At 36.6% G+C, this 27,753-nt stretch overlaps 1 protein-coding gene across 4 annotated transcripts in view; it reads left to right on the forward strand.

The window, feature by feature from the left end:
- The first annotated feature begins 2,899 nt into the window (after positions 1 to 2,899).
- The window catches only part of LOC127988104 (phosphofurin acidic cluster sorting protein 2), a 49,199-nt gene continuing 24,345 nt past the window's right edge, over positions 2,900 to 27,753 (forward strand). For 2 of the 4 annotated variants that reach the window (XM_052590646.1, XM_052590648.1), the window contains exons 1-5: positions 2,900 to 3,294; positions 22,664 to 22,751; positions 25,695 to 25,784; positions 26,210 to 26,335; positions 27,360 to 27,522. In XM_052590646.1, coding sequence (XP_052446606.1) covers positions 3,071 to 3,294; positions 22,664 to 22,751; positions 25,695 to 25,784; positions 26,210 to 26,335; positions 27,360 to 27,522 — 691 coding nt within the window. In that variant the 5' untranslated portion in view covers positions 2,900 to 3,070. The remainder of the gene's footprint in view (positions 3,295 to 22,663; positions 22,752 to 25,694; positions 25,785 to 26,209; positions 26,336 to 27,359; positions 27,523 to 27,753) is intronic. The other 2 variants (XM_052590649.1, XM_052590650.1) reach the window with 1 other exon arrangement.

Here is a 27,753-nt window from a genome sequence, read left to right on the forward strand (position 1 = left end):
GCAAAACATTTTTAAAGTACTGCAAGGTTGTGGATTTCAAAAATTGACCAATACACATTTGAGTCAAGATGATTTCCAAGTGCACCACAATGCAGTATATGATTAAATACATAAAATAAAGTTTATAAAGACATTTTTAAATTTTTTTTAACTATATTGTGCATTTATCTACTAAATGTTTAATTTTGGGGTCAAATAAATGAATACCGAGATTAAGAATGTTATATTCATTAAAAAAAAATTCAGCTTTTGCTTTGTTATTAAAAACATTTTTTGAATGATTGAGAAAACGATTAAGAATGACACAGAATGATCATCATACATTTTATTAAATTTTGGCAAAGTTATTAATCTACACATTTTAAGGACTCTTATTTATGTCAAATAAGAATATTATAAAACTGCACTATTGTAGGCTCATTTGGATCATAGCCTACCTCAGGTAAATCTTTAGGCCTACTACAATCACTAACCATGACACAATCTATAAATTATTTTGCATATTAACAATAGTAATAAAAACAACAATAAACTAAGCATAATGTCATTCTATGCTAAAACATATTTTTTTGAAAATCGTTTATGTTTCAGTTTCAACGCACTAATATTTTCACAGTCGCTTTAATGCAAAACAGGAAACTCATGAAGATTCATGTATGCTCCGCCCTTCGTCACCAAAAATCTCAGAAACCGAATATTTCAAAACACCAGGCTAGGGCATATATTTGAGGCCCATGCAGGGCTCTAATTTCTAGTAAGCCTGAGGACCTTGTTAAACTGGTTCAGGTGTGTTTGCTGGAAGGGGGTCCTGCAGGAGCAGATCTGCACACCCCTGCTCTCTGGCCTTCAAGCTCCACTTAGTTCCAGCCCTGATCAAACTGACCTGCTAAGTAATCCTAAATACATTGATTAGCTTGTTCAGGTTTGTTTGATTAGGGTTAGAGCTAGAGGGCTGCATTGGGATTATTAAACATTACTGAAAATCATAGTGGATGTTATTGAGTGCACTCATTCAATCCCATAATGCACCACAATAATGAGCATACAACCGATGTACATTCAATGGCTAGAGAATACCCATAATGCACTGTTAAGGTCATGCCGAATGAATTACCACATCTCGCCAGAAGATGACGCCTGCAGCTGAATTAATTTATCATTTCGCTTTTCTTACCTACTAAGGATCTTTGGGTGCACAAACACTGTTAGTGCTCAAACACACTACATTTAACCCATTGTTTACATCCCCAACATTTGTTACAGAACAAACACACACATGCACATGATACGAGGCCTATAAGAAGGCCTTGGGTTTACCCATCACTTTGCCCAATGATGATCATAAATACTGTGTATGGTTTAAAAAGTCACATGTATGAAAAAGATGAATACATAAAATTAGTGATATAATATATCTACAAATATCACTATGTCCCACATTCCTGCTTCAGTTCCTTCAGTATGTGAATGTTAACAGCATTAATATGCAGGTAATGGAAGAGTAATTCTTCTGGGAAGTCAAAACTCAAGCAATAATTTGCAACTCATTGTTTTTCTCTGTGAACTAGACGATATGTGATGCATCTCAGCTTTTCACAAACATGGAAGCAACATGTCAGGGTTTGTTCATGATGCACAAATATATGAGTCATTGTGCTGCAAGTATAAATTATGCCACTTTACACATTATAACAGTGTTTAAATTCTAAAATTAAAGCTGCGGTAGGGAACTTTTGATGTTCTAGCGGTTAATAAACAGAACTGCTTACGTCTTGTGGAAGAACATCGTAGTGATTCAGCACCCTAGTGATTCAGGACAAGCTAAAAACACGGTTTGGAAAATGGATTCATGGTGTACTCGCTTATTATATACATTTTTCTACATTTTGAACACAAACAAAGTTACGGACCGCAGCTCTGATTGGTTGTTTTTTACCGGGAGCGATGGAGTTTCTGCAAATGGCAATAGGACACTGGGAGGAGCCAGAGGAGCTTGATTTTTTCACAGATTACCTGTCTCATATTCTACTGTCAGGACATAATGACAGGTTTAATAAATATGTAAAAAATATTTTTTTTTACAAAAGTTCCCTACAGCACCTTTAAAGCACAGTTGCTCGATTATTGAAGGATAAAGGCTAATTACCCTCTCTGGTTATTTTTTCCAGACACTGCATCCCAGACAGCAACATAGTGTTGGCCCAGATCCGGCCCACATCTGGCCCGCATGAAATCCATGCGGGCCAGAGGTGGGCTGGATCTGAGCCGAAACTGCTTGCTGTCAGGGACTCAAGTACAATTGAACCGAACCTACAGCACAACAGATGAAGGCCAGGTTTGATCCTGAACCCATAAGACCACAGAGAAGGCAGAGAGAACATTCATGATTAAGACTTCAACATTAGGAACATTTTGCTTATAATAAAATTTTTATATCCTGAGGAAGAAAAAACACAAATGAATATTCATGAGGTGAGAATTTGAGGTTGTATTCACGTGTTCTTGGTCAATTTTCAGCGATTTTGTGATTAATTTGAGTCTTACCCTTTTATATTTATAATTATCTGGTTACACTAAACTACTTTTAGCAATATGTTTAAACTATTAGAAATTAATATATATATATATATATATATATATATATATATATATATATATATATATATATATATATATATATATATTATGGTTAATTGTGTTGAAATTATATTGTGAAATCTTACGTTGTTCATGGTAATTAGTTCAAACGTGACAGGTTTATTCTCTTTTATAGGCCGCGCAGTTATTTACGAACGGTTCGCGAATCGGTTCGATTGAATTACTCATAAAAAACGACTCGTTAGCGAGTGGCCCACTGAACTGGAAACGGAGCACGTGATTCAGCGCCGCCTGTCGGCCGACCGCAGATCGCATCTGCTCCACATTTTTTCCTTCTGAAGCGAAGCTCCGCCTGTGACCATCGCAAATCTGTGTCTGTGAGAGATGAGCAGCAGCAGTGAACTGTCCGGACCGTGTGCATGAGAAGAGAGGTCCTCGACCATCGCAGTCCAGCTTGAGCGTCGGTTCGGTGATGGCCGCGGCTGTGGAGAGAGGAGGGGTCCGGGCCGCCTTCATGACCCCGGGCGTCGGTGCACCCGCTCCCGCACCCGCCGCCGCTGCGCCCGGAGGATCAGCCATGGCCGGAGCTGGGGGCTCGGGCTCCGGTGCGGCGGGTTTGGGTCCCATCATGCCTGTGCCTATGAATTTATTTGCAACGTGGGAGATTGACCGCTCATCTCCGAGCTGTGTTCCCAGGTAACGTACATCAAACCTAATGCTATTGTTCATGTGTGTAAATAAAGCTTCAGGACACGAATGCATTTCTTTACTTGCATGCTTTTCTGTGCATTCAACATGGGCTTTAACTTGCACATGTTATGCTGAAAGAGGACAAAACAATACTCGTGCATTCAGTGTTGAGATGGTGATGTGTTTTGACACATACAAACATTAATTGATGTTTATTTGATACACATTTATGTTGGCAAGCGTCTATATAAACACAGGAAACATCTATAGCTAGATGAAAAGATTAATGTGAACGTTTTGTAAAGCGGGTCACACCAAATCAGTGTTGTGATGCTGGAAAACATAATATTTGGATCCAAAATGACATGTGTCAAAGCGTTTATAAAGGTGCTTCTCTTGTGTTTAGTTTGGTTTATATACACAGAAAAACACAACATGTTCTGGGTGTCATATATAACACACCCACTGAAGTTAAAAACATTGCAAAGACATGGCAGTGTGTTTGGATCATGCTTAGTTTAGATGTCCTGAAAATTGACTTTCAAAACCTATAGGAAGGCTTTTTAGTGCCTTTCTTCAGATATATGCCATCAACATGCCATTTAGTCTCATCGTAGTGCATAATATCATTTAAGTGCAACTCTGTTTTGTTTTCAAAATGATAATGGAGCATGTTTTTTAAGAGCTTTGTTAATTGCACGGAAGCCTTTTAAGTCTGAAGCAATCAGTGGTCTCAAAAGCCCTTTTGTATTCATTACAGTAAAATCAATGCAAATGTGTGCTTGTTATAATGACCATGAGTGTCATTTGTTTATAGAAATATGCAAATTCAGGCTTTTGAATGAAGTTTTCAGTCATTCAGTTTTATAGTATGATTCTATGATCAGTTTTTAACAGTTATAAATGCTGCATTACATGTTCATAACTGTTGTTGACTATGTAGAAAGCCAGCGTATCTCTTAGGGTTTGATAAAATCACTTTTGGCGTGCTTGACTTGTTTGTAAGTGAAAGCATCATCCCAGTATTTACAATATCGGTCTGCTATTCCATTTCCTCTTGGCCTAATGAATTCATGATGCATTTCGTCCGAATGACCCAAACCACATCCTGTATTATGAGTTTAAGACCCAGTTCTTCAGGGAACACGACCATAACAGTGAAGTTAAAAGACTGGCGAGATGCTTTACACATTCAAGGCTAGTAAGTGATTCTGTCACAAGGCTCATTTTAGCATTACATTTACATTGGTCATTGAAAAACCTGCTAACACTTTAGTTAAGACACCAGTTCTCTCTATTAACTAGATGTTTATATTAGCATGCATATGACTAGCATATTGGTTGTTTATTAGTACTTTTAAAGCTCATGTTAATGCTCAATGTCTAAGCTGCTTAATGAATTTGCTTAATGATGCTTTGTGTCAAATATTTATGTAATAATTGTGCATTTGTAACGTATCCCAAGGTTTTTTTATTGAAATATGTGGTATGTGTGGATGTGTGCCAGCTCTCTGTTGTTGTTTCATCTGTTATTTTGGATGATGGTTCAGTACGGAGAGTAACCTGGTGGCACATTAAGCTCCACAGAGAGCCGTGAGAACTCATGGGACCAGATTAATCAGCTCGGCCCAGATGTGTCTCGATGGCTTTGGTATTAAGAACAGGATGCTTCCTGAGACTCGGGGCGTCCCTCAGCGGTTCACAGCTCCAGATCTGACGCTGCGGGACGCCCCCGACTCCTCTCGAAGAAAAGGGCAAATGTGAATTCGGCTCAAATGCCAAAGCTGTTTGCTTCATTTGTTCTGCTTCATACAGCAGGCTGGACATCTAGAGCAACCACAGCTGAGTCTCTGTACTGGTTAGGGTTGTTAATACAGGAAAAAAAACACTAAATACAAAGACAATAAGTTGACATCACATCTTTTTACGAATGCACTGATTTTGAAAAGCGATATGGTAACATTATTTTAAGGTGACACAGTTATATGTAGCTACTAATGTAATAACAGTAAATTATGCATAATTACAAGTAGCTAACCCTAACCCTAACCCTATTCCTTACCCTAGGGTTGGTCCGATTGGTCTCAGTTTCATTTCATCATGCCTGTAATGCCTGGTAAAGCAGTGTTTGTGAGCACAGTGCTGCTTTGTGTACAGCATGACCGGGGAAACAGATATTTTCACCGCTCCAAAAGCAGCACCTAGGGGAAAACAGTGAATTTGCATTTTCATTCAGACCAAGGTTTCCTGGGTCTGCGTGGGAAAGTAAGTTCAATTACATTATGTTCAGGGTCAAATTTAACCTTAAAGCAATTTGAGTTATCTGAAAATACTCCTTAAGCTGGATGTTTTCCTTGAAACTGTGTGACCTTTTCCTTTAGTGTTGTAAAATTAGCTGCATATTTAAACACTTTAAAGTGCTGTGGGATGTGTTTGATTGTGTTCATTTGGTTCAGGTGTGAATCGTCTAGTATCTTTGCTTAGTCTTGTGTGTATATTGTGATGTCTGTTTCTGCTTTCTTGGTCTTGGTATGGTGCTACATGTGTGTTCCTTCCTGCCCTGTGTTACCCTTCTGTGGATTAATAAAGACTGTTCTTCCTGAATTCTCCTACGTCTCCACGCTCCTTCGTTCCTCACAGTAGAAACCATGACATGTTCGTAATGTCTTTAGCGATTGTGAATTAGCGGCACATGTGAATGCAGGTGCACTGACCCAAAATAAACATAGAAAAATTATTTGGTCATGTCAGTTTCTCAACTATTTTATAAGGATATTTATGCATTTATTAGATATGTTTGTATTTGAAGAAATGTGCACTGCATTGGAGGCATGCATTTTTTACAATTCTTGAATGTGAATTTCGCTGGCAATCGAACCCATTATTTATCATTAATAATGATAGGAAATAAAAAAATAAAAGTGACATTAAAATAAAGAATTTAAGTTTTCAATAAAAAAAAAATACAATATAGATTATAATATTTACATTTTATGAAAAACTATTGTTTTAAAAAGTGGTTGAATTTAATCGGGTTAACGAAGCTATCGTCATTGCAGTGCAGTGTTTCTAATCACGTCTTGTATCATGAAATAATCAGTCCCAGTCTCTAGAAGGACACTCGGCTGCTGTATAGGTGTACAAATGACGAGGGCCACTGGAAGTGATTTATTGATTCCTCCCCTCCTTCATCATGTCCTTGCAAAGACAAATGAGTGTAAACCCAACCAGGCATAGATCAGGCCGCAGTAATTATACGTGGCTCCAATCAGTTCATGCAGCCAGTAGCATGTCAATTATTCATGCTTGTTCATTGGGCTTTAATTGGTGTGGGACTCCATGTAGGGTCATTATTTCTGATGAAACGCCAGCTGATGTCGGCAAGGTACATGATGTTGTCCTTTCCCAGAGATCCATGCGGTGGAAATGTATCACCGTACCTCCTGAAAACCACTGGTTTCTGTTTTGCAAGGGTCCCTCGGGAAATTAGCTGCACATTTCAGGCTCGTTTTCTGGTTTAAACCACTGATACACACTGAAAGGTCCTCGGGGCGTCAGTAAATGTCAGAGGACATGTCTCTGTGTTTATTTCATCCATACATGAATGTCTGTAAGTTGCTGAAATAAATAAACATCTTCTTTTGTGTTCGGCAGAAGAAAGAAAGTCATACAGGTTTGGAACATGAAGGTAAATGATTAGAAAATGTAAATTTTGGGATGAATTATCTTGGGCTGCTATTAATGATAATTGTTTTCTTTTGATTACGCTATAGATTATTTTTAGTCACTGATAGGAATCAGATTTGCACAAAACAAGCACAAATGGTTGCATATACTTACCTTTAATACTTACTTACTTACCAGTTTTTTTTTCGCAGACTCCGTTTATCGCAAACTTAGTCACTTATTAGTTTCAAAGCGATTAGCATGGGATCTGTGATTAAGCGTACTGTAGTTTCCCCGCTGTTTGATGTCTTTTTACGGTACTTTTTTTTTAAAGGTCATCTTTGGTATCTGTCGGCTCAACGGGAGGTATTTGAATTAATTTTGGAGTGCCTCAGGACCCTGGCTGTGTTGTTTTGTACTTTCTTTCTCTATGATTGGGTACCGATACCATTAGCTAGCTAATGCCTAAAGCTAAACTTTCCTTTTAATGACTTGCGATGAGAAGCGTTTCTAAACCTGTTGTCCAACAAATGAGAACACAATGACATTTTTACTCCACAACTGCTTCCTTTTGTGATCTGATGTGGCTTCTTGTCACAAAATGAGGCAGAAAATATGTGCTATTCTGTAAAAAGCATATGGTTAAAAGACTATGTCAATGAGCAATGGATTATGAATAGGGATGCACCGAAATTTCGGCCACCGAAAATTTTCGGCCGAAAATTGCCTTTTCGGTTTTCGGCCGATAGACTTTTATCACCGAAAAAACACGGCCGAAATGTTGTGATGACGCAAACAGAAACCGCGACCTGCACGTGCACCTGCAAAGCACAGACCACGAGCTCCACGCTACATTCACTTAACATCAGTGAGAACATTCTCTCTCTTCTTACTCCTTTATTCGCAGCACTAAAGCGTCTCCTAACAAAGAGATTAAGACGGACCACGAAGTAAAAACAAAGAAAAGTACAGTCTTATAGAGTCTGTTAGCACACGTCTCACTGAGATCTTTTCGGATCCTCTGCACTTCATCGCGAATGTGCTTGATCCGCGTTTTAAAGACCATTACTTGGATGCGGAAATAAGGCAGCGCGCACAAGAAATGATCCAGGCCGCGCTGGATGCGGAGAACCCGCGTGGAGACGGAGAAGCGCCATGCGCAGGAGACAGATCAGAGCGCAGAAGAAAAGACTCGTCTTTGCACCAGATGAGTGGCATGCACCCTCGTTGTCTGATATGTTCAGTGGAATTCTGCAAGAAAGTGCCTCAAATAATAATAATACGTTGGCTATTTTGTTCTTTAGGCTACTACATATATATATATATATATATATATATATATATATATATATATACACACACACACACACAGACATACATAATATCAGATTGTAGCCATATTTATGCTAGATTTTCTGCTAGATTTCTGCTTTAATTTGATAAAAATGTTTATTTATGCCCTGGCCCTATTTAAATACACTCTCTCAAATATTTCTCAAATGTCAGGCAGATGACAAGCTCAACTGCTCAACAGCTAGATGGTTATCTGTCTGAAGTCCCCATCCCCAGAAGTGATAACAGTCTTGCCAACTGGAGAAGTAATGCACTTTCTAGTCCTACATAGAAAAATTTCAAATGCACTTCACCTAAATGCACTTTGTTTTTATGAGAGAACTGTTCATTTTAAAACCTTTCTGCAGGCCAGAAGGCCTGTACATTATTATTAAATATACACATGAGTGGGATACATTTTTTGTTTGAATTTTATTTTATACTGTGCATTGTTGCAATGTGCTTAATAAATATTTGCATCATTTGTAATACATTTTTTTAATGTTTTTTTTAAATAAGTTATGTAATTGTAATTATCTTTGAAACTTTAATATTAATTTATGCAATTGCAATGTCTTAATTTTAGTAAAGTTAGTACACTGTCATAGCAATAAATGCAATGGTACTAATAATTGGCATAATTTCTTTCGGTGTTTCGGTTTCGGTTTTCGGCCTTGGTTTTCTCTTTTTCGGTTTTCGGTTTCGGCCAAGAATTTTCATTTCGGTGCATCCCTAATTATAAATATACTTAATTATGATGAAAATACCAAAGATGGCTTGAATAACGCAGATAAACTATAAATTAACGCAGTCGAGTGTTAATTGTCTTTGCTTTATCATTCAAAACATTTATATCTTGTTTACTCATATACAGTGTTAGCAATGCCTTTGTCCATATAAGGGATTTCCTGATGTGCTTATAGCACTCAATAATGGACAATCCATCCTATTTTGGGTATACATTTATTTTCAGGCACTGTTTAGGCACTAATACTGTTTTAAAAGTATCGATTTGGCACCAGTATGGTAAAAAAAAAAAAAACGATACCCAACCCTACTCTTTCATATAGTGAAAACCTGTTTAATGCTTTAAATTTCCATTATTTGTAGTTCTACTATACAATTCTGTCAAATGAATGGTTTTCTCAAGTGAAAAAACATGTCATATCATTTCATATTTTATGTAAATAACTGTTACCAGTAATGAACATGGGGTGATTTGTGTTGTGTTTTTGCTATTTAGTTCATGTTTATTGCTATTATTTGAGTTATTTAGATATCTTGGTTTCGTGTGTTACCATGATAGTGTTTTGTAATTGTATGACTTTGTGTGAGTACTGGATATGTTTTATGGACAGGCCACTTATAATGAACTCTGAATTTGCTCTTTGTTATCATGGTGGTTAGCGTTAGCCTACATGTTAACTTAAAAAGCCAATTTTGGTTGTTTAAGTAGATTATGATGGTTTTAATACATTAGTGTGCAGATGCTAGTGTGCTGTGAGTGGTTGCTTGGGCATTTCTATGTAGTTTCTGGTGTTTTATTTGGAGACAGTAACTTAGCAAGACTGTTCCTAAGTGTTTTTGAGGCTTTTCTTATATTGTTACTAAGGTGATCAAACTAATTATGGGAAACTGAGATGTGACAACATCAAAGTTTAGATAAATAGTGCAAAAAAAGTGTGAAAGGTTTACAACCTTGTCCTTTCATATGTTTACTTACTGAGCAAATCAAAAAGAGACAGTGTGTCTCTGGGGGAAGCAATTGTGCATATGTGTTTTGTAGGGTCTGGTGTTTACATGCTTTCATGCATCAAGCAGCAGAGATTGTGGCTGATGTGGTGAGAATAAACTGTGTTTCTTCTCTTCCTCCATTTGTTCTTCCTGTGTCTGTCTGTATGCATGAAGACACAGTATGCATGTACACTACTGTTCAAAAGCTTGGGCTTAGTAGATTTGTCATTTATTTCTGATAAAAATGAATATTTTTAGTCAGCAAGGATGTGTTAAATTGTTTTAAAAAATGTTCATCGAAGAATTTAAAACTTTCTATTTATCAAAGAATCCTGAATTTAAAAAAAATGCATGGATTACTTTTTTCAGCTAACTAGTAAAGTAACACTTTTAGTTTTTTAATTTACAAGAAACTATGTGAGTTAATTTTTCAAATGAGTTAATTTGTTAAATAAAACAAGTTCTGGTGGAAGAAAAGGAAACACCTGAATTTTTTTTTTTGTTGTTGATGCTTTTCACACAAAAAAAATAAAAAAAAATAAAAAATTTCAGCGGCACAACTATTTTCAGCATTGATAATAATCGTAAATGTTTCTTGAGCAGTAAATCAGCATATCAGAATGATTTCTGAAGATCATGTCTTAAAACTGGAGTAATGATGCTGAAAATTAATCTGCGCAGAAATGAATGACATTTTATTATAAATTCACATAGAAAACAGTTATTTAATATTGTTTTAAAATATGACTTTTTTATATATTTTCAGTAGGAAATAAATGTAGCATTGGTGAACATGACAGACTTTCAGAAATGTTTAAAAATGTTACCGACCTCAAACTTTTTAACAGTAGTGTAGATGTGAATGCATGCGAGTTTCATATGGGTTTGAAAACATGGTAACACTTTAGATTAGGGAACACTAGTTAACTATACTGGCTGCTTATTAGTTCTTATAAAGGACATATCAATGCTTTATTCTGCATGAGCATATTCTAGATCCCTTAATCTTACATAATAACTAAACGTAATTACCACAAAAACTAGCTATACTTAGTATCAATAACCAGCAAATGAGCAGTTTATTGGTGGAAAACGTAATAGTAAGTATCTGTGCCCAAATCTAAAGTTTTACAAATTTTTTATGCATATACATTTTCAAGAACAGTCTAAACGTAGTGACAAAAATGTCAAATTATTTAATATTCTATTCTAATTACATTTTATTTGTGCATGTTTCTTCAAGTTGGTTTGACCACATGATATTGTTGGTTGTTGGTCACACCACATTTATTTGGTTTGGTTTGGCAGAGAAGCAGTTATTTTTTTTATTTTTTTAATAATAATAAAAAATAATGCCAACTTCTTAAAAAATATCATTTTATTTAAGCTTTTTCTTCATTGTGATATCAGACAATGATAGTAGAATTATAGTTTAAGTGTAATGCCAAATATACTACATTTATGGTAAACTGAAATATACTTTATAATTTCCACTGAAACTTGTACTTTTGTAATTACACATTTGAAATGATGAATTTACAATTTAGCACTTGCAAAAATGTATTAACTTTAAAAGTAATATTGAAAAACACAATACATTGTTAGTCGACACATCAAAATTTATGAAAGTAGAACTTTTCATTTGATGTGTATAAAAAAACAGTAAGAAGTGTCTGTTTTATTTAATTAATATGATATGCAAATACAGTTTTTTTTAGAATATACTTATATATAGTATATACTTATATATATAGGATTTGAAGCACACTACAAGTGCTTATTCAATCTTTAAGCGCATTTCTTTTTCACAAGGGCTAGTAAGGTACAAAAACAGAGTTAAAGCAGGATTTTTCCCATCAGGGAAGACATTTCCTTCAGAAAGAAATGATCATCTCTCCCGCCTTCTCTCCTTTCATCTGCTCCTCTCTCTTCCTCCCTGTATCTATCAGAGTCACTCAGGAAGATATAGCACAGGTTTCTCTCTGAATCTACTCCTCCGCAAGTGGAAAATTACCCATGAGCCCCTGGGGCATCGCTGAGAGCTGCGGCGACCAATTAGCAGTTCAGCGAGCGTGAGAGTCCTGAACTTAAATTGCAGTAAAGTTACAGATCACTGTGAAAAAAAACAAGCCCAAATGATATACTTTATAATTAGAGCTGATTCAGTCTGAATTATGAGGCTTCTTCAGCAAACACCTCTAAAAATACACAATATTATAACATTTCTTCATAGTCCCACTCTGAATACAGATTTTATTAACACTTTGTGGAATATTTGTAACTGGCTTCCTTCATTATTGACATGTTGTGAGAATGTGTGTGTGTGTGTGTGTGTGTGTGTGTGAAGTCCAGAGGCATTCAGTTTTCCACAAGAAGTGTTTCCTCTTCAGGAAGGAGCTCCATGTAGCCACTTCCTGTGACTGTTCAAGCCATCCCAGCCGTAGTTTATATATTTATCAATGCATGATAATTAAGTCAGTGGTGTAAACGTGTGAGATTTAGCACTTAACAGATTTTGTTAAAAAACAACACATCTGAACAATGAAAAACTGAATCCAGAAACGTTGCTAAAGTGTTCTGCTTAAGTCAGATCTGCTACATGAGAGCATTAGATAGATAACATAGGAGCTTTTTGCATGGACAGTTAAAAGTGTCAGTGGAGTCACTGCAGTAACGTGACAGAGAGCTGAGATTAGAGTAGAGAGAACTATCGCTGGATGAGTTCAGGTTTAGGAGTATGAATAATGATGTTTCCTTTAGAAAACAGCACCAGTAACAAGCGAGGAGCTCACAGATAGATCCCTGTGACTCAAAGAGTAGGTGTCACGATCTGCTGCTACAGTGAAGGAGCGAGGAGACGTAGGGGAAGTCTTGGGAGAGTCTTTAATAAACCAAAGGAAAGCACACGTAGCAAACAATACCAGACACTGGACATGGAGAAACACAGGGCTTAAAACACAAGGAACTGATGGGACACACCTGAAATCAATGAGCATTGACTGACACGAGGGAGAAACTAGATCTTGGGGAGAAAAACACAAGAACACACGACTGACACTGGGACATTGTTTGAATGCAAGACGATAAAAGCCTCAAAATGCTTAATAGTAAATAATGATGCCAATAATACTATGCATAATGTAAATGTATAATAATAACAAATATATATAATGTTGTAAATAATAATACACATCAAATGAAGGTGTTAGGTCGCACTTAAATGTTCAATTTGGAGGAAATTTGGATTTACCAATGCGTAAGTCAGATGTATAATAATAATAATAATAATAAATAACAACAACGTTTATATTCTTATTGTTATTATACAATAATATTTATTATTGTTATTTTTAATAATAGTATGACAACTCATTGAGATTATACATAATCAGCAAATTATCAAGATGGTACTCAACTTGTACTCAAATTGTATGTTATTATAGTAATAATAACTAACAGTAATATAAATTATTTAAATTACAATACAATATTTTGGTATTATTTGTATAATATTATAGTATTTGTTAATATTTGTGTATGTGTGTGTGTGTGTACTGGTATTCCCTAAATTTGGCACCAAATGTCACCAAAAATATAGTAATACGAGTCAATGTTGACCGTTTTTACCAATGAGAAAACAAAATAATGTATAATAATAATACAGGAGAAATTACAAGTGTTTTGAAAATGTAAAAATGCATGTAGTTTAGAATGAGGGGTAGGTTTATGGTAAGGTCTTTAAAACAGTTTGTACATAGGCCATTACGCCTATGGATTGAACATGTAAAACATGGAAACCTGTGTGTGTGTGTGTGTGTGTGTTGAAGGAACTATATTTTATCTGCATGCAAGAGAGATCAAGACAAAGAGCAATGCTCCAAATACCATCAGACGGCACTGAAACACACCGATCCGTGAGATCCATGAGTCACCATCACCATCTGTGTCACAGCATACAGATCCATGTGTGTGTGTGTGTGTGTGTGTGTGTGAGAGAGAGACAGCCATCACACAGCGTTGAGCTGAGCTGAAACAGGAAGCTGTATGGCTGTGCGACTGGGATAAAGTGTGTAAGAGCAGACGTTCATTGTTCGGAGCCGGCCGAGTGTGAGTGATGTGCATTAAACACAATGCCCTGATCAATAGGAGATTAACAGGACGCTTTTACTGCATTATCTCCCCGATGTTCGTTCAAGCAGATCGGTGATGTTCCTCTAGTGACCATGAGGAATATATAAAAAAATAACATGACAGGACTGTCTTCTGCAGTGTGTTGCACCATGCGTAGTGACACGGTTTAAGTATCTGGTGTCTTTCAACTAAGATTAAGACTGATGTCATTTCATTTTAGCATCTTTAGTGGTCGGATGTTCTGATCTGAAACAAACACAGAGGGAATCAGCTGGTTTCCAATAGAGTGGGATGTTAGCATGTTGCTAAGATGACAACAACACTCCTAAAAGTCATCCACAAAAGAGACACACAATGCTGTCTTGGCAAACAGAAGCTGTCTATGTATTTTTTAGGTTTTGGAATAGAAAAATACAATTAAGTTGTATTGGATTATTGTTATCATAAGTGCTATTAGAGTTATTATTGACCCTGTTTTATTTCAGATTAAGGGTCACAACATAAGCTTCAAGATAATCAATGCCAGATGACAGATTGGTCATCTTTTTTTATATATTTCTATTTAGCTTTAATTTTTTTTTTTTAGTTTTAAGTCATTTTAGTACTTCACTTTAAGTACTTTCACACTAACCTTAACGGTGTACTTTTCACTCACCCTCCCGACGTTCCAAACCCGTAAGATCTCCGTTAATTTACAGAACACAAATTAAGATATTTTTGATGAAATCCCAGAGTTTAAGTCTCTGAATAATTTCAACTAAGAATCGATTTGCTTAAAAAAGGGTTTGAAGTGATTCAAAAGAATGATTCCAGTCAGTCAGATTTTCAACATTTCTTTCGAATTTCACAGGCTAAAAATGTCCATTGTCCATGGATAACCTTTCACCTCTTGGAAAAAAAATCTAATTTGGGTCGATTCCTATCAGAATGATTGAATTTCACCCGCTGTATTCTACCGAAGCGTGTGATTCGAAATGTGATTGTACGTTTGCTACTGAAAAAAACACATGCTAGTAAATCTCTGTAGTATTTTCAAGTTATGGAAGAAGGAAGAATAATGAAGTTGACGTAGTACACATTCAGAAATCGTGAGTTTGATTCATCTTCATCTTCATCAATTGTGTGTATGTAAACATTCATAAACAGACTCTTTTGCTACATTCTTAAAAATAAAAGGTTCTTTATTGATGGTTCCATGAAAAACACACAAGTTTCTATAGTGGAAAATGGCTCTTTAGATGTTTAGAATGTTCTGTTCAATGAAATGTTCTTTCTTTTTTTAAATCTGCCATTTCATCTGATTTGTGTGATGTCCCTTTTAAATGCACTACCATCATGAACACCTCCGTATTCATGCTGAAAGTCATATATGTTTACATGTTCCTTGCGGACATACATTGTTTGTATAGCCCCTGTTTTGTTTATCATTTCTTCTGTTATAGGTCAGTGAAATATATTTGGAAGCAGTGTTTTGTTTATATGGAGTGTTTGTTCCTTTTCCCATGAGCAGAGAGAGCTGCACCGCACACAAAGGCAAGAGAATGTCTTGCAGTGCAAGTTATTTCCTGTTTGACTCAGATCCTGTCTGCTGGGTGGCAAACCTGTGGCCTGTGAGTCAACGGAGAGAGGGGCATAAACTTGCCCTCAGAGTGTCACAAAATAGTCTGTCTTCTGAGTCAAGCGACTTGTTTCAGAAAAGTAGAGCAGGGCGGCGGGTCTCTGGTGCTCTGCTGGTGAGAGTGAGTTTGCATATCTCAGCAAACATTACTGAAATACTCTCCCATCGTATACAGAGGGAAAAGCTGGAAGAGCATTGCATTTGTCTTGCAAATATTGCAGTTTTTCATAACAATGTTGGAGCCTGACCTCTAGAGCGGGGTTTTTTCTGGGAGGGTGTTCATTATGCAAATGCTGCAGGTTGTTGTTCATTGTGCTTGAGATGCTGTACTCACGAGACAAACACAAGGCTTTGATCACCTCCTCTAAGAGGAGAACAGAAGAGGTGTTTACATGCCAAAGTGCACATCATTGGCATGGCCGTGCTCAGAAGTGTGCTTTCCATGCAGGAGAAGCATCTGTGTGTGCTGTTTGTGTTGCACTACGAAGAGATTTTACTCGCCATCGTGCAATTCCTGACTTTCTCCATTGTGGAAATCAAAAGCAGAATTTTCCTGGCCATTCTTTTGCATGTAATGAAAGTGAATGGCAACTGAAGGTCTGTTCACACCAACACAAATGTTCACATGAAAATTCGGTTAAATTTCACGCACAGATCACTGTGTAAAAAACAGCAGATGATAGGAATGACAATGCAAACCCCCTGTAGGTGGCGCCTTTAGAAAAGCAGAAATACCGAAGTTACCCTGGTACACTTGAAATTGTCAATAAAACAAAGATTACTGGATTACTTTTTTACTGTTTGGATAACTATTGGATTACATATTTTGTACTTCAAAATGCCATATTTCATTCAGTGTGTTAGTTGAATAGAATGATTTAGGTTCAGGTCGTCCCAGTTTCGGGTTCTAATGGAGCTCATTGATTAGCCTGGTTATTACGGGTGTTGGTCTTCTGTCCTGCTAATTCGGTCACCCTTTAGTGTTACAGCCTGAGGTGGCACTGAAAAATCTCTGCTAATTACAGCCATTCACTCATTTTGGGAAAACACATGTCCTTGAGTTGCGGTTTGAAGGTCAGTCCTGGTGTCATAGATTGCTTTTCTGACATTTATTTCCCATTTTTATTATTATTTTAATTGTAAAAATATGTTCTTTAAAGAGCTGTAAGCAACAAACGTAACCAATAAAGTATGAGGTGAATCAAAACCAATCCAAGTATTTGAAAATCAAAAAAAGAGGCAAGTGTACAGGACGTGTTCTTAATGGTTTTAATGATGAAATGAACTACAATCCCATAAATCACTTTGAATGACATAAAAACTGATGGAAAAATATAAAACTAATGAGTCAAAGATGCCAAATGTTACATCATTGGGTGCATGGGTGGGCAATAGAGTGTTGTTTTGGCATGATTTGCTCGTTTCGGCTCTGATTTGTGGAGATTCCCTTCAGAATTATGGGTAATGTAGTTTTCCTACCCGGGAATTCCATTCTTGAACACAATTTATGGAATTATGAATAATAATAATAATAATGTAAATACTGTCTTTAAACGATATCAGTAAGAATTACTTCCGCTATGGAGAAAATAATGGGATTTTACTTTGGAAACCAAATTTTTTTAGATGACGTCATGTTGGTCAGGTGAGAGAAGCCACAGATTCACAAATTTTCCCACAGATTCACACATTTAAAGATAAATTGATGTTTACACTCTTAAAATGTTTGGTTCTTTGTTAAAAATGTGATTCTTTAGATCATTAAAATGGTTCTTCGAAACTGAAATGATTCTTCAAAGAACTCTTTAGTGAACAGATCCATTTTTATAATCTATAGAACCATTTTCCACTATAAAGAATCTTTTTTTTTTTTTTTTTTTGGAATGGAAAGGTTCCATGGATGTAAAAGGTTTCTCACGGAACCACCGAATATAGAAATGTTAATAATTTTTAAGGATGTAGCAAAATAATCTGTTCATAAACGTCACCAAGCCATAATTCCAATTTCAAAGCAGTGGTTCTGGGCATGAAGTCACACTGCATTACATACTTTGACGATTATCTTGTTGCAATAATCTTATTTATGGATATTTTCTCATTTGGCTGCATTTTGCTAACCCTCCAATTGGTTGCTTTGGCAGTTTTTTATAAGAATGTTTTACGAAGGATTCACACAGAAATTAATTTTCTCAAGTTTCAGAAATGAGGCTTTGCATCATTTAAAATAATACCTTTCAAGCCCACACTTTAGGATTGCGTTATTCACATCCTGTGGCATAAGACGCACAAACAGAGGAACAAGGTGTTTTGCCATCAGATACAGATCTCTGTTTGTAGCCATATATGCAAACTCAATCTGTATTTTCACATGCGTGACCTTAAGGTGTGCCGAGATTACGTTCATAATCAGGGTCTTAGACAGACAGATCAAAACACACACACTCCTCCCTCCGGAAACGGGCTTTGTTGTTAAGGGCAGGTACAGACTAATACTCAGTCGTCTGTGTCGGCGGACCGTGTTTTAAGACTTAGCGGGCTATTTATCATGACAGATTTACAATCACAACAATCCTCTGATCGCTGTGGGAATATGTCAGAGTATTTCATAATGCTATCGTGGCTGTGTGTGTGTGAGATGGTGATTGAAGGCAGTGTGTGCTGTCTGGCCCTGTGTGCCATGGGCAACACCATCTCTGTTAAGCTTCTTACAGTCGGGAATCATTAGGGAGCAACCTGTTTCCGTTCATGCCAAGAGTCTGCGCTGGGATTAGCACATCCTCCAACACAGCAAATGAAGGCCAACCGAAGGCTGAAGGCGTCTTCACACTGGCTCTGCAGCGCCTCTAAATTGGGTTGCTTTGACCCTCCACGACCCCAGAGTATATGAGGACATGTGCAGGTCACATTTTACCAAGTGTATATTGTACATTTTCCATATGATATTACTGTGAAGTTGAATAGTTGTATTAAAACAAAAGTAATTACTATATATATATAAGTTTGTTTATAGGACCATTACGAATTTCCATATTTTTAGGACAGAGGGTTCCACAGCTCCCATTGCCGCAAAAACATATTTGTATGGCTTTATAATTTCCATTATTTTGATTTGATTATATTTTTTGTTGTATTTTAATCAGGGTTATATTAGGTGACTTTTGATACTTGAAAAAAAATTTACTTATAATAAACAGCTAGTTCCCTAATAATAATAATAATATAGACATAAAAAACTAAATCCAATAAAAATGACATAAGTACACAACAATATTATTATAACAAAAAATATAAAATATAAAGATTTAAACTAATTTGAACTATTAATAAAAATGTATATTATAGTAAATACCATAATGAAATGTCGCAATAATAAATTAAAGGCAATAAAACAAGTACTTTCATGAAATACAATTCCAATCAACTTTGGTGTCAGTAATTTTTTGGGGGAAAGAAATTACTATTTTTATATATATATATATAAAGTCCTATATTAAAAAAAATGTGACGTGACTTGATTTTTTACTGGAGTGACAAATCGTAGAGCAGGTGCAAACATACCTAAGTCAATGTGATCGTGTGCCGTCTTAACAAATGCTTTCTTAAGACTGTTATTTTAGCCATGTGTTTATTTTGTTATTGAGAGGAAAGCACAGCACATATTTACATATTCATCTAGATAATTCCAGCATCGTGGCTGGCGTTGGGCTGTTCGCTAACAGTAAACCACTTCCAACTTTATTCTATCCCTAAAACAGGGGTATGCAAACCTGCTCCTGCAGAGTTTAGCTCCAGCCCTAATTAAACACACCTAATCCAGCTAATCAAGGTCTTTAGACGTACTAGAAACAATATGTCTGTCCTCCAGGACCAGGATTGGACGACCTTGCTCTAAAAAGCCATATCAGGATAATGAAATGAAGGAAGGAGATGTGGCTTGGCAGGTAGTTCACATGCTCTGACATGTTGTGCAATCATAGTTTATCGTCTTGTTTAGGGTCAGAGGTGGTTACTCGCATTGTTTTTGCGGCTGGTGTGACTGGCCTGAGTTCTGACTGGGATGTTGTGCTGAGGAGATGCTGGATCAGCAGCCGCGGTCAGGATCTTATGTAAGACTGACACTGGATCCTGAGAGACTGAGCCAGAACAGTGAATGCGCCTCTGTTTGTGCTGTTTCTCATGATCTCTGGCATGGAATGTTTGGGCCATTCCAAGGGCTTTTCATGCCACAGGGCCTTTCAATGGCCAGCACTGAATAGCCTCAGTCGGGTGGTTGTGTTTTGAGCTGATCCAGCATAAACGTTTCTCTGCCTGCTCTCCATCAGAGCCATGAATGAAGAGCAGGAGAGGTTGATGGGACTACAGATAGAGTTGCATATCCAGTTAAAGGGGTCACTTTATGGAAAACCTTGAAGATGTTCTTGATATTTACACAGAGGTGAATCTACACTGGGAAAAAAAAAAAGATTTACTTTGAAACAATTGTCACTGAGAAATTGCTAGTAAATTTCACAGCTGCTGTGCAACGTGGTCATGAAAAGTTATACACATTTTTAAGCATTGTGGTGTAAAAACAAGTAATCTTAAGCCATTAAATCGCAACCGGCAGTGAAAGAAAACTCATTTTATCTGAGAGACGTGAAATTGCGCAAGTAATGACTGAGTTATTTTTGCCGCTTTATCATAACAGAGCTCATTTACCTATAAAGGTCTTAAAGGTGCAGTAGCAAAAACAACCCATTTTAACTTAAAAGGTCACAAAGAGCATTGAAAAGGTTAATGAAAAAAATGATGTTGACAGAAAAACAAAAAATGAAGAGTGAGGTATTTCTGTCCTCAGAGAGGGTGAGTCATACAGGTCAGAGAAATCGAGGTGTGTGTGTGTGTGTGTATGGGTGTGAACCTCAGGATGAGCTCCTGACAGACTCATTCTCAGTTACTGGAACGTGAAGGTGAAGAAATCTCCAGGATGAAAGTGTCGACTGACTGGTATTTGAAGTTCAAAGGCTCCTTTCAAATATATGATCCTTACAAATTTTCATTTCTGAAAATGTTAATTTCAGATTTAATAGAAAATTGAAGTGTAGCATGCAAATACATTTTGATATTAATTAAACAGATTAACTCTAATTTCAGTCTAAACCAACTACATCCTGTGCTACTTGAGGGGATGATGATGTGTAGCACACAGCTTCCTGTCTAGCCTTTCTAGGCATTATTGATCCAGATAAACACCCTGGATGGCAGAGTAATTAGAGAATGAGTTCATACCTACTTAACTCCTGAATCTACCACACAAAGAGGCCAAACGGTGTTTGTTAGCTAGAAACACACATTTGAGGTCAAGTGAGGTCTACCATTGGTAAGACAACCAGGAAGCCTTTCCCCAAACTCATGTCATTGGTTGAGCTAGTGGACATGTCACTGTCATATAAATAAAGCCATGATTTGAAAGCACCACCGAGTCCATACTCTTCAGGATCTTTATCCAGTGTCTGTGCTATTTCTCTCCAAAAGTTACGACTGATAGAAATGTCTACCTAATTTTTTTTAAAACTAGAATTGCATGAAACTCTGAACTTTTTTCATCAACGTGGGCATCTGTTGTTGTTCTTGCTGTCTCAAATTGATTTTTGTTGCTGTTTTATCTCTTCTGTTTCCCTTTCAACTGTGAAACAATGGCATTTGGTATGTGTTGCCACCTTGTAGACAAACTTATTATTGCAAAAAAAACAAGGCGCAAATACTTAGTTTTCGTACAAATGCTTAATGTATGTTTCTGAATATATAGTCTTCCGAAGTAGTTTCCAAAAGTTTATTTGATAGATTGTTTGAACACAGGTGCTCAATACAAGACAATTAGAAAGTTTTATCTTTGTCAAGTGTCTGCGCTATTTCTCTCCAGAATTTATGGGCAATATAAAGTTGTTGAATCTTTGAATCCAATTTGCACAAATACTTATCAGTTCAGGCGTCTATTTTTGTTTTTTATTATTGTTGTTCCATCTATTCCTTTTTTCAATTGTGAAATCAGTGCTTCCACCCTGTGGACAAACTACTTAAAGAAAAAGATCAAGTCTGTCAAAATTATTAATTGCGATTAATCAAATCCAAAATAAAAGTTTTTGTTTACTTAATATATGTGTGTGTACTGTGTATAATTATTATGTGTAATATATATAAATTCACACACATGCATGTATATATTCAAATTTAATTCTGAAACAGGAAAAAGCAAATGCATTGTATTTACGCTGAATAATACATTCAACACGTACACACAAACTCAAAAAGATTTAATCTTTAATATGTATGTTTGTTCATATGCATGTTCATCATGTATTATGTAAATTTAACGTGCATTTGTTTGGTTCTTTTTTGCATCTCAAACCCTTGTTATTTTTATCAACTGTGCAAACATTACATTTAGCTGAAAATAAAGGTCTTTCTTTGCTTTCTTTGGTCTACAGTGGAAGTGTCCTGTTAGCTGCTAAACTATAATTACTAAAACAATAACTGAAACTAAATAAAATAAAAACTAAATAGAAATGTGTTTGCAAAATAAAAACTAAACTATAACTAACAAAACCATTCATGAAACTAACTAAAACTTAACTTAAATTTAAAGCAAAATTGAAAACGATATTAATTTTAAAAAAGCAAAACTATAATAACCTTGCTCTGAACATGAGCTTTGATAGCAGTGCCTCTGTTTTGTTTTCTTTATTTACACTGGTTTTGCACATTTTTGGAGCATCTACATTTAAAAGGTCATGTGAGCAACCTCACAAAAAAATCATATTGAAGCAGGAATTCATAACTGGGGACTAATTTACCCATGAGGACTTGTGAATGGCACCAAATTATCCTTTCTCTCTCTGTCTGTCTGTCTCTAAGGTTGTGCAGTCTGACGCTAAAGAAGCTGATCGTACTGAAAGAGCTGGACCGCGAGCTCAGTTCTGTTGTTATCGCTGTCAAGCTACAGGTAAAATGACACCGTTACTATGTTCCTTCTGTGTATGTTCTGGTCTGTCGAAGGTGGAGTATTGCAGTATTGCTCAGTGTTTGATATCACACAGGTTCAGAGCTTTACACAAGACACTGTGCTAACTGTGAGCTGTTGCCAAGACGACAGCTTGCTCAGTGGGAAGATAGGATTGAACGCAATAAGATGGCATGTGGGGGGGAGGCTGAAGAGGTGCATTGTGGGATACACTGACGGGGTAATTTCAGAGCACTTGGAGGCCCTTAGCATTCCACAAAGGTCGCTTTAGTCACACGGTTTGTGAGTGGTATTTTTGTAAAGCTTTAACTGTTTAAAAAGAGAAATATTTGTAGCTTCCATATTATATATATTACTAAATATTAATTTTCGTAGGGAAATAGCAAAAACAGAAAAAAATTGTTTTACAGTCTGTTCCAACAGAACGTGTCTTTGTGTCTAAAAATGCCAGATTCAACTCTCAGAATTGTTTTTCATAGAATTGTAGCGCAGAACGCATATTTTTTGGCACAGCGTCTTAAAAACATGGTCATACATGTCCATCTAGTGCATTTACATTGAAAAACAATGGAAAAGACGTTGGTTGGAATGGAAAAATGCATTCTGTGTGATATTTTAATTTGAATAAACGCCTGTTAATGCGTCTGTTCAGACTGACATTGGCATGCCGTATCTATAACATATTTCCAATCTGGTGTCCCAATCTTTTTCCATTGCATTGTGATTTTTTTTTTTTTTTTAAGGGGACATATGGTGCGATTTCAATTTCTCCTTTCTCTTCAAGTGTTACTTGAAGCTATTGGTGCATGAAGAAGATCTGTAAAGTTGCAAAGACTGAAGTCTCAAATCCAAAGAGATATTCTTTAACAAAGTCAAGACTCTGCAGCGCCCCCCTAAAACGCCTCGTTTAAACACGCCCCCACATGTCTACATCACTATGTGGAAATATTTGCATAATGCAGCCCAAATGTTCATACAAAGAAAGAAGCCGTGGTTTCAGTAACACAGTTAGTGTTGAAGCAGTCATGTCAGAGAGATGCTGTTTGTATCTACTTTAGGAGAAAGCAAAATAACTTTATTTTGTTCTTGCAAAAGTAGATGTATTTAGGAATCTTTGAGATTAGTTACAATAGAACAGCAATGCATTTCGGCGAACACATACGAGCTTCATCACTGTGTCTGTCACGCGACTCTGTTCCCCTTTCTGGCTTGAACTGATGGTAAAACTAAGAACATTATTAACTGTATTTACATTTATTTTGAAAGATAAAGCTTGTGTTACATTTCCGATGAGTGCTTGCGGTGATCGACCAATCACAATGCACTGGGTCAGTTGGCCATTCAGAGCAGACTGTGCTTGTCAGAAGGAGGGGCTTTATAGAAAATGTCATGTTTGAGAGAGGCGGGGCATAGAGGATCTACAATAATGTACAGTATTTGAAAAATAATGAGTTTTTAAATTTAAAGCATGTCAACATATTCTATTACACCAAATACGCAAAATAATGATCTTTAAAAAAGCATCATATGACCCCTTTAAATTTTGTTTTTGGTGACATGTCCATGCCTGCCATAAAAGAAAAACAGATCAACAAACCTGAACAGACAAGAGAATTAAGAGGGTTTTTAGGTTCATTTTCTATTTTGATATTATTGTAAAGTATGTAAATTATTATAGTCATGAAATGTTAATTCACAGTTAAGCATGATGATATATTTAGATCTTTCCTCACAGCATGGATATGATCTTATAATGTCCAAAGATATAATAATTAAACATATTTGCACATTAACTTTAACTATTACTTACATTTCAAGGTAGTATTTGTTGTACTGCTTTTAATTTATACGAAGTTGGTTAAAAATCACTGTATTGCTACATTGTGTCACAGTAATTACATTTATGAGAATATAATGAGAATCACATTTGAGAATAAAAATCAAGAGTAAAAAACACTTGCAATACAGTAATGAGAGTTTAGTGAGGGAATGTGCTTAATTGAGATGAAAATAATGTCTGTGAGTGTCTGTGATAGTTAAAGATTTTCATACACTTTTAGATTTCATTCCCAACAGGAAATGATTCTGTCACTCATTCTCTGAGGATTAGCACACTTCCTCTTAGGTAACATGAAGTGCACTTGTTTCGCCCACTCCTCTCTTCCAGATGGACCATTGAAGGTTTTAAACAGGTTTACAGTGTGCTCATCAGACACTGAAAATAAAGGCTGTGTTATACTCCAAAAGCGGCGCCTCAGCAATTCAAATCATGGCTGTTCTTCAAAAGGATAGAAGATGGGTCTCTGACGGATATCTCATTATTTCTCCTCGTCTGCTCACTGAAGTATCCACTTTGAACGCCGGACCATTCACAGCTAGTCTGCAGGCCGGACACAAGCAGTCAGAGCATGCATTTGCTTTCATTCAGAGCTTCTCAGTGCAGAGCATTTTCTCTGTCTCTTTGTTTGGGGCTCTAGAAACAGAAGGCTTTTGCAGAGAAACCGTGATGGATGTATTCTATGGTTTCCAGAGAGCTTCTTCACATCATGCTAGTAGTTGGACAGTTGAGACTACTGAAAAATCACTTCCAGTATATGTTCATTTGCACATCTTTTGTATTTAATTGATGTGGACTCGACTGTATTATTGTCCAAAACAACAGAAAGAAACAACAATCTGTAATTTTGATTAAATAAATGCAGCCTTGAATGTTGCACTTAAATGTAGCTATTGGCTCCTCTGCCAGTGTTTAGTTTAGAGACGTAAATTGACGACATTTCAATTTACAAGAACAAGAGACGGCGTGTGCTTCAACGTTTGATTAGATTTTCTTCAGGGTGCATCAGAAGTTTCTTCTGGGATATTTGCTGAATGCATGTGTTTGTAAGAGACAGAGCTCAGACAGATGTCTTTCCATGTCTGCAGGGGTCAAAACGCATCCTGAGGTCGAATGAGTACATGCTCCCACCCAGCGGCCTGATGGAAACAGACCTGGAGCTCACCTTTTCCCTACAGGTACATCTGTCTTCTCATACTGAATGTGTCTAACTGAACAAAATTTCTAAATATTGTGATATTTTTTGTTACTGCCCATCTAGTTGCGTATTTAACTGAGAAAGTGTGTGAGAATATATTAGTGCCTAAAAAAAGTCAATCTGAAAGCTTTCATGTTTCAGGGTTTTAGTACTCTTTGCATGGAGTGTTTACTTCATTCCCCTTTGTTTCTTCCAAGAACCCTCTATGTTTTTCCTCGTTTTGGGTCAGATATCCGGCATTTATAGCGGACACTTTAAGAGTTGTTTTGACAGGAAGTATGATGGGAAGATTTCATCAAATAAAGTGTGTTTGCTAGCATTGTCACAATGTTGCTGATAAAAAATGATGAAATCTCGTGCAACAATACGCTCAAATCACTGTTCTGTGGTACTTCCTTTCTTTAGTACCCACATTTCCTGAAGAGAGATGCCAACCGGCTGCAGATCATGCTTCAAAGGAGGAAACGCTATAAAAACAGAACTATTCTGGGCTACAAGACGCTGGCCGTTGGTGTTATTAATATGGCTGAGGTATGGGGATATCAGTCACACAACCCTGGTGCCCAGTTCATTGAAGCTTTTGCTGTGACCTCTTTATTTCACCCTTCTCCAGTAGCAAAGCACATCAAACTCACAGCTTTCATGTAAATTCAATATATCAACACTTGTTCTCTCACCTCACACATTAAAGGAGACATATGCATTGATTTCATGGTGATGGATTGGCTATTTTTGCCACCAGTGTCTGGGAAAGTAATGCATTACAATATTGTGTTACTCCCTCAAACAAACCTTGCAATGTGTTACTTCCAACTCTGGTTGCCACAGGTTTGCCATATATATATATATATATATATATTCTTGATTATAATTTGAACTATTGTGTTATTCAATAGTACTTTCAAGTTAACACATTTTGAAGGTACTAAATTGCAACTTCATTACAAATGCAATTGAAAAATTGAACTACGAAGCATTGATTGCAAAGTTTGAGAAAGTAGCAGTTCTAAAACTCATTAGAGTGCAAATATGGTAAAGTTTTCTGAAGTATTAGGTGGATATTTTTGGCTAAAAGTATGAAACGAAGGGGAAAATGTCATTCTCTTTTGTATTTGTAAGAGTTTCTCCACTTGGGGTCATTTATGTTACCAATAATTCGAATTTTAGAACACTTAATGACTATTATGTCTTGTTCTTGTTTTGAGAAAATTATTCTTAGGAATGTTGAGAGCCTTTAATTGAGCGTGGACCTACTGGTGCACTTTATTCAGCTATTTCACTTCTGAAAATGCCTGCAAGTAATCTCGTCTTTTCACCCCCGCAAATTCCATATTCCTCTCTGCTGAGATTCCAGCGATAATCATATTCAATAGAGACTCAAACACAGAAAACACTGAACATAGGGCACAATTCATCAAGAGATCGATTAGGAATCCAACCTCGAATTGACAAAAAAAAAAGGCTTTCAGATGGAGACCATGACCTGGAGTTAAGCTGAAAGGACAAGAAGGCATCTGAAGAATTCTGACTTTTTTGTCCATGTTTATGCTTAAAGGTGATGCAGCACCCGACAGATGGAGGCCAGATTTTAGGTCTCCATAGTAATGTGAAGGAAGCACCGATGCGTGCAGCAGAACTGAGTGTTTACTCACTGTCGAGTCAACCTATTGACCCAGAGGACGGCAGTGGTCACCCAGAGACAAAGGCCAAAGCTTCAGGTGATACACAAATGTCTCAATATATTAAAATAGAAAAGTGTGTTCACATTAAATGCAAAAGTGCTCTCATGAAACTCTAGATGGTGTAAGCAGATAGCTTCTAACTTAATCTGATATAATCACATCATTATTCACGTGGCACAGCTGACTGGTTTCTTTCAGCCAATGGGCTTGCAGCTCAGTATATAAATACTCGGCTAGTGCTTGCTGTAGCAGTCACAGTGTGCTTCA

Source organism: Carassius gibelio, chromosome B22, assembly GCF_023724105.1.
Source record: "Carassius gibelio isolate Cgi1373 ecotype wild population from Czech Republic chromosome B22, carGib1.2-hapl.c, whole genome shotgun sequence".
NCBI classification, from domain to species: domain Eukaryota; kingdom Metazoa; phylum Chordata; class Actinopteri; order Cypriniformes; family Cyprinidae; genus Carassius; species Carassius gibelio.